This window comes from Dipteris shenzhenensis, chromosome 20 (genome assembly GCF_047967505.1).
Source record: "Dipteris shenzhenensis isolate YYH24624 ecotype China chromosome 20, Dip_SZ_1.0, whole genome shotgun sequence".
Classification (NCBI taxonomy): Eukaryota; Viridiplantae; Streptophyta; class Polypodiopsida; order Gleicheniales; family Dipteridaceae; genus Dipteris; species Dipteris shenzhenensis.
In genome coordinates this window covers 1,255,973-1,267,635 of record NC_141615.1, presented here as the reverse complement: position 1 = coordinate 1,267,635, position 11,663 = coordinate 1,255,973, and the positions used below count along the sequence as shown (strand labels likewise).

The 11,663-nt window shown below is 41.0% G+C and overlaps 1 protein-coding gene across 3 annotated transcripts; it reads left to right on the top strand.

Moving 5' to 3' along the window:
- The first annotated feature begins 863 nt into the window (after positions 1–863).
- Positions 864–3,925, top strand: LOC147889107 (F-box/kelch-repeat protein At1g55270-like). 3 transcript variants are annotated; one of them, XR_015542916.1, is made up of 4 exons: positions 864–1,461; positions 1,563–1,733; positions 1,837–3,157; positions 3,249–3,925. XR_015542916.1 is itself a non-coding variant. In XM_087391665.1 (2 exons), the coding sequence occupies exons 1-2, from the start codon at positions 1,683–1,685 to the stop codon at positions 3,082–3,084; spliced, it is 1,299 nt and encodes a 432-aa protein (XP_087247791.1). In that variant the 5' UTR covers positions 864–1,682; the 3' UTR covers positions 3,085–3,238. The 3 variants fall into 3 exon arrangements, 1 of the variants encoding a protein (XP_087247791.1); XR_015542915.1 differs by having other exon boundaries at positions 864–1,733; XM_087391665.1 differs by lacking the exon at positions 3,249–3,925 and having other exon boundaries at positions 864–1,733; positions 1,837–3,238.
- Positions 3,926–11,663: the final 7,738 nt, after the last annotated feature.

Sequence of the window (11,663 nt, the reverse complement as noted above, 5' to 3'; positions counted from 1 at the left end):
TTATGTGAGTGGTTCCTTTGTATTCAATGTAACACACATACATTGCCCATACAAAAATTAAGGTGGATGGTTCACGTCCGTTGTAGTCGGTGCAATTAATAATGAGAGTATTGTAGAGGTGACAGAGGCACTGACCTTGATGGAGGCATTAAGCTTGACGAAGGTTGGCCATGTTTAATAGGAGGTTTTAATGGCTAGCCCTTGATGGTTGCACTGAATCAAAATTAAGGATTGTATTCTTCCCACCTCATACAAAAGTTTGTGTTGAGACTGGGGTTGTCATACAATTGGGAAAGCTATATTGTAGTGCTCGGATGTGATAACATATTGAGTATACTGACTCGCATGGTTTAGGCATGAGAGGGTCAATGTTATGACTGGTATGGTCTAGGCATGAGAGAGTCAGTGCTAAATCATAAAAGGAGGGGAGAGAATAGTGAAGAGGGTATGAATGCTGTCATGCTAGTGGAGTGTTCACAGAAAACATTTTTCTCAACGAATCACAAAACTTGGGGTTTCCAAAATTTGAAGGTTTTTCTGTGAAAATGTGCAGATGTGAAAGGGGAAGCATGACGAAACTGCCTAGAACGTTGCAGATTTTACAAAATTGAGAACAAGCGAAAATAAAAGAAGCTGAAAGTTTATTGTATAAGTGAAAGCATGACTGAATTGTCTAAAAATGTGCAGAGAGATTTTACAAGAGGTTTTGTGTGAACATTGAAGTGTGAGAAGTGTGAGGTGAGTGTGTGTTTGCAGGCAATTAATAAGCAATTAACGAGATGGCATGTGGCCGTTGGAGCTTTAAGAACACAACTAAATAATAAAATCAACAATCAAGAACGACAATCTTCTTCTTCTTCTTCTTCTTCTTCGGACCCCTGCTTCCTTCCAATCCAAGTTTCCATGTCCTGTTGCATTTTGCTGTGAACCCCATTTTTCACTCTCATCCTGCTGCTCCTCAGGCTTCTCGCTTCTCGCACCTCCATCCTCACCTTTTTTTTGATCACGCATTTTGCTCCATTCCCCAACAGGGCATCTCCTCTCCACCACCACGCTCATTCCTTCCACCCATCCAGTAGTGCGGCTTCACCATCGGACACAACGCCGTCCTTCTCTCTCAATGTTACTCGATGCCGCTCTGCACTTGGCCTTAGGACCGCCGAAACCCAACAAGAAGACTAACTTTTCATTCCGAATTGGCATCCCGAGAGAAAAGGGAAGCTGCACGAGTACGGTCGCACCTCGTTAGGTCTTGCGAACTCGTGTTGTCCGATTTGTTGCCTGGATTCCCACTCACCACTGATTTAGTCCTCAGAAACAGCTTCTATCACACCCTTCGTTTTTCGGCGGGGTTGCGCAAGAGTGAGACTAATCTGCGTTCAAGGATTTAGCATCCTTTGGAGCCTGCTGTGCGGGAGAACTCACGCAGGCATTGTTGGCATCACAGGAAAATCGCACAGCGTATGTGAAGGACCATCCAGATTTCGTATTACTCCAAATGCACGGTGAATTGCTAGACATTACATAGGTGCAGGTCGGAGTTGCGGCGTGTTTGATTGTAGGTCTTACGGGTCGTTCACCGTTGCGAAGGAGATGGTGTCAAAACATGCAGCTGAGACATTCTGGGTAAAGTGGGGACGTTGATCTTTGAGGTTTCGGGAACGTTGACAGAGTCATTGAACATGAAGCTTACCTCGGCTCAAATCATGTATCGTGGAATACCTCGGGCTCAGGTAAGACAGCCTACTCTAAGCACATCTGGAGTACTCAATTCAATGAAGGCATCGAGTGTTGGATGTTTTCTTTACGGCCTTCCATGCTTGCCTTTAACCGCAGGTTGAGAGTGCAGCTTGCTATTGTGGCGGGGATCTCGGCCTAACCCTGGCAGAAGCCAAGAAATGCGTGCCTGGAACCAGGCACTGCATTCAACCGGGAATAAAGCCTACCATTCATCCTCCAAGGAGCAAATCTCAAAGAAGAGAGCGGAACAAAGTGCCATCATTTTACATTCCTGGACTCCCCGATGATCTTGCCATAGCATGTTTAATTCGAGTTCCCAGAATATTTCATTGTATCCTTCGGCTTGTATGTAAGAAGTGGTACCGATTACTTGCAAACAACTATTTCTACTCGTTAAGATACAAGCTAGGGATGGCTGAGGAGTGGATCTACGTAATAAAGCGTGATCGGGATAACAGGATTGGCTGGCATGCGTTTGATCCTCTATATCAGCTGTGGCAACCACTTCCACCTATTCCCCCTGAATTCTCCGAGGCTCTTGGGTTTGGCTGTGCTGTCCTTAGTGGATGCCTCCTTTTTCTATTTGGAGGCAAGGATCCAATGGCTGGTTCTATGAAACGAGTAGTATTTTACAGTGCAAGAACCAATAAGTGGCACAAAGCATCTGATATGCTTCGCAGAAGGCAATTTTTTGGATGCTGTGTTATAAACAATTGTCTGTATGTAGCAGGGGGAGAATGTGAGGGCAGTCAGCGCTTACTGAGATCGGCAGAGGTATATGATCCCAACAAAAATAGGTGGACTTTCATATCAGACATGACGGCTGCCATGGTGCCCCTAGTTGGAGTAGTTTATGGTGGCAAATGGTTCCTCAAGGGAATGGGCTCCTACCGGCAAGTAGTGTGCGAGGTGTATGTATCTGCAACTGACCGTTGGTCTCCAAATGTCGATGGCCTTATATCGGGTCGGCATAATCCAAGTGCTTCTCTGAATGGACAGCTGTACGCACTTGATTGCCATGACGGTTGCAAACTAAGGGTTTATGACAGAATGAGTGATTCATGGAATAGGTCTGTGGACAGCAGGCTTCATCTTGGAAATTCCAGAGGCTTGGAAGCAGCTGCATTGCTTCCCCTTGGTGGCAAGCTGTGCATCATTCGCAACAACATGAGCATCTCTCTTGCCGATGTTGCGCATGCAGAGGATCCTCAAAAGAAAGAGCAACTGTGGGAGACCATATCTGGAAGAGGTCAGTCGAAGTCTTTTGTTTCTGACCTGTGGTCAAAATTTGCCCGAATGGGGAAGAAAAGCCACATTGTTCACTGTCAGGTCCTTCAAGCCTAAAGCCTGAAAGTGTGCTTTAACTGGCTACACGTGCTGAAAGCTGTGAAATATTTCCAGTGCTGCTTTGGATAAGGTATAGTCTTGTCATTTGAGTTTGTGCTTGTCAAATCTTGTCACTCACAGGTATAGACTGCTGTCTTATGAATTTCCGCCTAAACCTATAGGTTGATCCACGTGAGCCATTCTCTACTGGAGCAGCATGCTAGTGCCCATACAGGCCGATTGCAGATTTTCGATTGTTTTCTCGGTTGCCTTCAATTCCTCCCAGCTTCATTTCTGCCTTTTCCTGCTCTCCTTTTGCCTGCTTCCAAAGTCTAGTGCTGTAAAGCAAAAGGTGCAAGTCCCTCCAAGTGCTCAGTTGAGAACGGGACTTGGTCTTCTTTTGCTTTATAGAACCGGTTTTCTTTCAGGTGCTATTCGAGGAATCTGTGGTGACCTTGCCCAAACCCAGCTGTACTCCCAAGACACAGGCACCCAATCTGAAAACTGTTTGTTGTCGGCACATACAGTGCTTCATTAACAGATGAGTTATGACATAAGCACACCTATTTCTTGGCAGTGGCTCTGGGGCCCAGCCACCAAAGTACGACGTGAATTTATCTAATGCCCTTGAGAGAGAGGGAATTTGCACTGAAGTCAGGAGGGTTTTGTTGACAAGCTTTGACAACATTTGAGTTTCTTGGTACATTGCCTAGCTGGCAATACGTTGTGTAGCGGAGCTCCATGTTGTTGGTTTTGAGGCTGTATTTGTTGTCGCCCATAGGGTTCTTGTTGTCTTTTCAAATTGCTGTGTCTACCGCGGAATGGGTAAAGCTGAGATTTAGTTTTAGTTGTTGCAGACCTGGGGACTTGTATACAATAAACCGATGGATTTTCTAAGTCATCTCTCTCTAAGGTCTTGATTGTTTGATATTTTTCCTTGCCCCGACTCTTGCAAATAACTATCGCATATGATATAGTGCAACGGAAAACGTTGAGAAGTTACTTAATACTCCACGAACCCGTGCTTTGCATGGTCAAAGATGCATGACCATCCTCAACCACTCCCCATCTGAAGGTGGATCTTTGATTCTTAAATTTTGGCGAAGTCTAACCCAGACCTTCTATCTCCTCCTTGCCTGTCTTTCCACCTCCTCTCCAAAGCTTGCCTAAGAGTCTTTCCACCTCCTCCCCCCTCCAAGCCTCCATCCAAGAGCTCCTTCTTTGTGACACGTGGCAAGCTCTTTTTCTCCAAGTTGCCAAGTGTCCTCTCTTTTTTTTTTTGGTGTCCGTGGTTAATAGGTTAAAGATTTTTCACTGCCATCCTCTCTCTCCTCTCTCTCTCTCTCTCTCTCTATATATATATATATATATATATATCCCTCCCCTCCTACATACACCACTTGCCTGTGTGCATGCGTGCATAGCATACACATGATCACCATCTCTCTCTCTCTCTCTCTCACACACACACACACACACACACACACACACACACACACACACACACACACACACACACTAGCACGCACGTAAGCACCACACGCATGCAAGCACAAACTTCACTAATTTTCAACACCTTGTCATTTATCTTTGTAATTGAGTAATCATGATCCACAATTGTCAAGTGCTTTGATTACCATCGAGGGCCCTATTGCTTTAGTGGGGAATTTGTCAGTCCTTGGACAATACAGTGTCGTGGGATTTTGAGGCTACTCTATGTATGAATATACTTTTATGCAAAACCCTGTGTTGCAAACAAAGGTGTGTAGCTATGGCATCCACCATAGCAAGTAGCACAAGACCTCTTTTAAATGGGCTTAGGTTGTTGGTTAAGCAAGATGTTGTGTGTTTTTATGTATTGGCTCAATTATGTATTTGTATTTATCTTATTGTCAAATCACCCAAGGTTTGAAATTTTGTGACTTTTTACGTGAACATCTAGAAGTACACTTTGCTAGTACAAAACCATCCATAGGTTATGTGCATCTCAAGGGCAATAGTTATGGTTTAGTTCCTGGATTCATCTAGGTATATGCTTCTGCCGTATTAGCAGACATGCAGATTTCACCTTGTGAAGTTTTCGTCCAAGTTGCGGCTTGCTGGTATTGTGATAATTCTTTCTATCTGACATGGTGCGTTGCCCTATCAACTAGATTTAGATTTAGATGCTCGTTGGGGAGAGACTAAAATGAAAATGTTTAGACTTCACAAGCAGTTGTAGCTTGGGTGAAGAGATTTTGGACTACCTTTTGATTAGCCTTCTCCTTTAGTGCTAGCCTTCATCATGGCTGAGTCTGCCCTTCACCTCCGGAGTGCCAACAGAAACTCAGTACGAAGACTTTGTATAAATGGATGCTCAAGTATGTGTGGGTGTGTGGATTTGTATGTGTGAGAGCATATTTTTACACTATGGTCTACACCCACTGTTGGGCGCTGATGATGTCAGTGGGGATGTCATAGTAGCTAGTCCTTGCTATGCATGATGGAGTTTATGGTTTTCAACCTTGTGAGTGACTATCATGAGATTGAAACTGCACTATGTTGTGTTTTTAGAGGATGAGTTTGGGAATGTTCTTGGATTCATTTAGATATATGCTTCTGTCGTATTAGCAGACATGCAGATTTCACCTTGTGAAGTTTTCGTCCAAGTTGCGGCCTGCTGGTACTGTGATAATTCTTTCTATCTTACATGGTGCGTTGTCGTATTAGCTAGATTTAGATTTAGATGCTCGTTGGGGAGAGACAAATGAAAATGTTTAGACTTCACAAGCAGTTGTAGCTTGAATGAAGAGATTTTGGACTACCTTTTGATTAGCCTTCTCCTTTAGTGCTAGCCTTCATCATGGCTGAGTCTGCTCTTCACCTCCGGAGTGCCGACAGAAACTCAGTATGAAGACTTTGTATAAATGGATGCTCAAGTATGTGTGGGTGTGTGGATTTGTATGTGTGAGAGCATATTTTTATACTATGGTCTACACCCACTGTTGGGCGTTGATGATGTCAGTGGGGATGTCATAGTAGCTAGTCCCTGCTATGCATGATGGAGTTTATGGTTTTCAACCTTGTGAGTGACTATCATGAGATTGAAACTGCACTATGTTGTGTTTTTAGAGGATGAGTTTGGGAATGTTCCTGGATTCATCTAGGTATATATGGTTTAGTTTCTTTTTCTACTAATGTTAAGCTGAAAAATACTATATATTTTAAAGTTCTCAAGGTCACCACCATTGGGGATAGTACTGCATGCAAAAGAAGGTGATTTTTCTAGCCCCTCAAGCATGCATCATTGAGTCTACCTTTTGCCCTTGCTCTCATCTCTAAAGATTTCTTTAGGGTATCCTCCATGTAGTACTTGAACATGCCTTTTGTAAATAGCAAGGTATGCACGAATTGAAGCACCATTGAAGTACAATGTGATAATGTATAAGGGCTCCTCCAGAGTTATGGTAATAAGATAAACAAGCATTGGGTGTAAAGCTACATTTGCATCTCTCTCCTTGCCTCTTGTGTGTGAGCTCTAATGTTACTGAACGTTTGCAACAAATTGTTTACTGATTGAACTCTATAAGTGGTCGTGTTCTTGGTGATGTACAGCATAGGAGACACACATCTTGTGTGACTTATCCTAAGTTGGAGCCTTTGAGCAAACCCTCCAGCAACTCCTACATTGATCCAAGCAAAACTACCACCAACACTAGATTGGCAAGAGGGCTACACGAGGAGTTGATGATTCCACAAACTTAATATTGGCAACATTTTGTTGGATTTCACATCAAATGGTGGTGCATCAGAGCAAGAGTGTGCATGGAAACATTGGCTCATGCTTGATGTCACATAGATGATACAATTTTTCAAGGATTCATATGGCTACTTTTAATTGGTCCAAGCAAATATATCACCATCACTAGATTGGCAAGAAGGCTACACAAGAGGAGTTGATGATTCTACATAAACTTCATATCGGCAATATTTTGTTGGATTTCAATCAAATGGTGGTGCATGTTGGATCAAAGAGCAAGAGTTGCATGGAAACATTGGCTCATGCTTGATGTCACAGAGTCGATACATTTTTTCCAGGATACATATGGCTTGGTCCAAGCAAGACTATCACCATCACTAGGTTGGCAAGAAGGCTACAGAGTTGATGATTCCACATAAACTTCATATTGGCAATATTTTACATCAAATGGTGGTGCATATTGGATCGAAGAGCAGAAGTGTGCATGGAAACATTGGCTCATGCTTGATGTCACAGAGATGATACAATTTTTCAAGGATACATGTGGCTACTTTTAATGCAATTATTGCACGCTTATCATTCAAATTTTGATCAAGATCAAAGCTCATGATTTAGAACAATGATGGCATCCGATGCCAGAAACAAAAGACCACCAAGATGCACAAACATTGTTTGTGCAACGAAGAACCAGTAATGCAACCCATTGAATATTGCTCTAAAGCTAGCAGGAAAGTCTATAATGCACTTGATGATTGTATTTCATATACACTCTACGGCCTCTATGTTGTACACATTATAACTTGGGAATTTTATACATGTAGTATATGTGTAATGGTATCATGCAACATTGTGCATTTTTGCTTCACTTCCTATAGTGATGTTACACCATACCAAGTTTCTTTTATGTTCAACATGTGGTATATTATGTGTCTGTTTGTTTGACTTTATGCATCATACATGCATTTTGTTTTCTTTTAGATGTCACACAAATGCCTTATACGTGTTGAAATCCAATATGCTCCATGTCTCAAAAAGCAAAGTTTTGCATGTGTTCAAATTTATGCATACAGAGTATTTCATTCATTCAATGCCTTCTTCTTGATGACTATGCATTATTTGCACTCTATAACTAGTTAATCTACATAGTGCAATGGACATAAGGTGCAATGGTATACATAGTGCAATGGTCATAAAATGAAAAATCTCCACACACAAAAAACGAGAGGTCGACATGGGTGGACAAGAAATCGCTAGCACGGGAGGAGATTCAGTTGGAGAGACATTCATTCAATGCAGCTACTACTCCAAAGCTTGTACTAGCAGCAGTCATGTTATGCATGTCAGAATGGACAAATCCTTAAGGTATCGGATAGAAGGATGCCATTAAGGTATCAGATGTCAAAGGTTTTGCCTCACAAGAAAGTGACAACCTGTGCAATCGAGGATGATGATGAAAATGAGCCCCAAGGAAGTCAGAGGAGGCAGAGATGTAGGATTTCATTAGGTAGTGGAGGGTGAAGAGGGCAATTCGAGGAGCAACCACCAATGGACGCTTTGGAATATTGCATTTTGTCATCACATTAAGATTCGAGAGAGCATGTGACACCTACTTTGATGTGCACGCTAGAGAGCTACATCCACAAGGATGTGCCATTGTACTTCACAAAGATGTTGTGCTTACAATTCTTGAAAGGGCTCCCTATAGAATTTGTCTTTGGCCTTTTGCTTGTATACGAAAGAATACACAAAGCCCCCATCAGATGTTTATAATGCATAAGATTCATTAGAATGAGTGAAGGAATATTTTGAGGACTAGGTGGCATGGTACGAGAGGAAACATGGCACAATTTGAAAAGATATGATACTTGAAAGGGCAGAGTCATAGTTAAACAAGCCATGAACATAATCATCACACTATTAGTGCAATTGAAATCTCTTATTGATATGAACATGAACTTTGAGAAGAGTTCATGGACTACTATGTGGCATCGAGCATCCTTTCACTCGCCCTTCCCTTTCCAATGGACAAGGTTGATACAATGCTATGCCAAATGCGTTTGATGCATCCATTGGGTTTTACATTATGCCTTGTACACATAGGTTTTAACATTTTTGTTTATTAGGATACTTGCCAGCAAATAGTATACGTCCCTTGCATAGATTCATACTTCCAAGGACTTTGTATATAGTTTTATGTCTCAGGGAGAATCTATATATACAACACATGCATCATTTAGTGAGATATAATGCATCATTTATGCATTTGCATCCATGCAACATTTTCAAACCATGTTCTATTTATCAGAAAAAGACAATGAAAGTAGGTGAGCAAAGTAGTGATCATGCCAAGAAAACAAAGAAAGGAAAATAGTAATGGAAAATTTCGAGGATGGCATGTGTTGAAATGTAACTTACTAGTCAAGAGGCCTACCCATAATGAGGATGAGATTCTTAAGGTGAGATATATCTTTCACCAAGATAAGTTGCTATTAGTAGTTGAGAGGCCCACGCACAACAAACCATAAGAAGGAAAGGTTCTAAAGATGAGTGCTGCCACCTACTGCTCAATGAAATACATAAAAAGAAGCAAATAGTGGGCATATGATGTAATTTAAAATAACAAAATTGAATGTGCACAATGTTGAGCCTTGAAGTATCTTTCATCGCCCACTGAAAGGATGAAGATTAAAAAAATTGATAGGGTAGCCAATGATTTTAAAAATTGAAAATGGCACTCTAGCATGTATATTTCATGTTTTTCTTTTTGAAGAAAAGACACTCACCCACTTATTTCAAGTTATATTGAAATACTAGTATCCCTTTTCCAATTGTGAAGACTATAAAGTGTTTGAGGGAACCCATGCGCCTCTACCATCTCAACTATCTCTATGATCCTTTCTTGAAACTTGTTCCAAATTGAATACACAACCCTTCATGATGTCACGTGGGACAAGCATTTGCTTTAAAGAGCAAGTTACCACTTTTTGAGTAGATTTGTCTTCTTATGCATCTCATCACAACAATTTATTTGAGTGGGTTCCTTTGTATTCAATGTAACACACATGTATTTCCCAAAGGTGGATGGTTCATGATACGCCTTTAGGATGGCACAAAAATTTTAAATTATTAACTTAAATTTATTTAAAATTGAATTTACTACATGGAACATGATTTCCAAATTAATAGGATCATTGATTTCAGCAGCCAAGTTCCCAACAGTTGATATCCTTGGGCATGGACTATTAAGCACTTAGTCTCAAATCCATCGCGTGGTCGATTTGAGCCCAAGTAAGATATGCTTTCCAAAGGCATTAACCCTTGTCACCGGGGCTCTTATTAACCACACTATCAGTCTGGAGCTTGTGACTCCTCCAAATTGATTGCACGGTCGATTCAGTAGAAATTTTCTAGATGGGAACAAGATTTCAGTAGCACTGGCTCAAATTGACATGTGGTTGATTTAAAGGAGCAGTAATCTCATAATAGAGTATGCATGGTTGGTTTGAGACCAATACCTCAAGAGTTGAGCCCATATCCTATAGAATTGACATCAAATCTTGAAATCTTCACGTGTATTTTAGCTAACTCTTAAGGACTTGTGTTCAAGTCAAAATAGTCTTGTGGGACATGTGCTCAAGAGTTTTATATTCAAACCATCTTTGAGTAATGTTCTCAAATCAACCATGCCATTGATTTGGAAGAAGAGAGATGATTTGATCCATTCTAATCAAGAGTTGATGTTTTACCATCAAGCTCTTGAGAAATGGGACTCATCTTGACCACGCCATTAATTTGTAAGAGGTCAAGTGCACGCTAGTTGAATTACATCAATTTTGGGGCATCATTGTGATGAGGACAACGATACCCCTGTAAAACAACTTCATGCTTTATTTTAGACCAATTGCTTAAGAGTTGATGTCCTTGGGTAATTTTGAGGACCTCCATTGATATTATACATTAGGGACTTTTTCCATTAAGATTGATAGTCATTGATTTTTATTTCCAAAGTGTAGAAATCGAGCCAACAATAATATAAATGAAAAATGATGTAGACACAGTCCATGCCTCTAAGGTGAAAGTTCTAGACATTCTATTTAGTAACAATCAGCCCCAATTTATTGAGAGGCATGATCTAATATAGGGAGAACCATGGATGATGTGGCTCTCTTCCACCAATCACGTTGGTATATTTGATGAGATGTATGATCTAATATTAGGAGAACCAAGAAGATCTTCCAAAATACCATTAAGATTCCCAAAAATAAACATATTATTTTGAAGACAAAGTTGGATATGTTTGATGGATCTAAAATGAATAAAAAAGATACAGGAAAAGATTTTATAAGACACTTTGGGTGGGACTTGAGTGATGGAACAACACTAGAAGAAGTTGGGATACAAAGCAAATGTGACATAATTGAAGGGTTCTTCAATGTCAAGTCCAAAATGATGAATCAAAAGAAGGATTAAAAAAGGCAGTCTCCCATCCATGGTCCAAATACACATGTAGAGTAGAAGAAAAATGGAGGGACAAGGAAGTACGATGAATCCAAGAACAATTCAAGATTTTACATCATATACCCATGTAGGCCCTTTAGCGGTTCAAGAGGATATAGAGCATGGAGACGTGCAAGTGGTTGTGATGGGGGTGCAAAAGAAGATAAGAAGCACGGACAGGTCTTCGTTGTAAAGACTTCCACTAGATGGAGCAAAAAGTGCCTCGGCTCTACACCTATATGATCATCTAGCACGTGTAATATGAGATCTTACAAAATGTTCCACAAGTAGAGATTCTTCAAGAATCTAACACAAAACTAAGCATTCCGCACCCGATTACTAGACATGACCTTGAAACAAT

What these genes read in the sequence shown, in the direction of transcription:
- LOC147889107 (XM_087391665.1), top strand. Translation starts at nt 1,683, where the DNA reads ATGAAGCTTACCTCGGCTCAAATCATGTATCGTGGAATACCTCGGGCT. An exon ending in GTGGAATACCTCGGGCTCAG is followed by an intron (nt 1,734 to 1,836) that starts GTAAGACAGCCT and finishes CTTTAACCGCAG; the next exon opens with GTTGAGAGTGCAGCTTGCTA.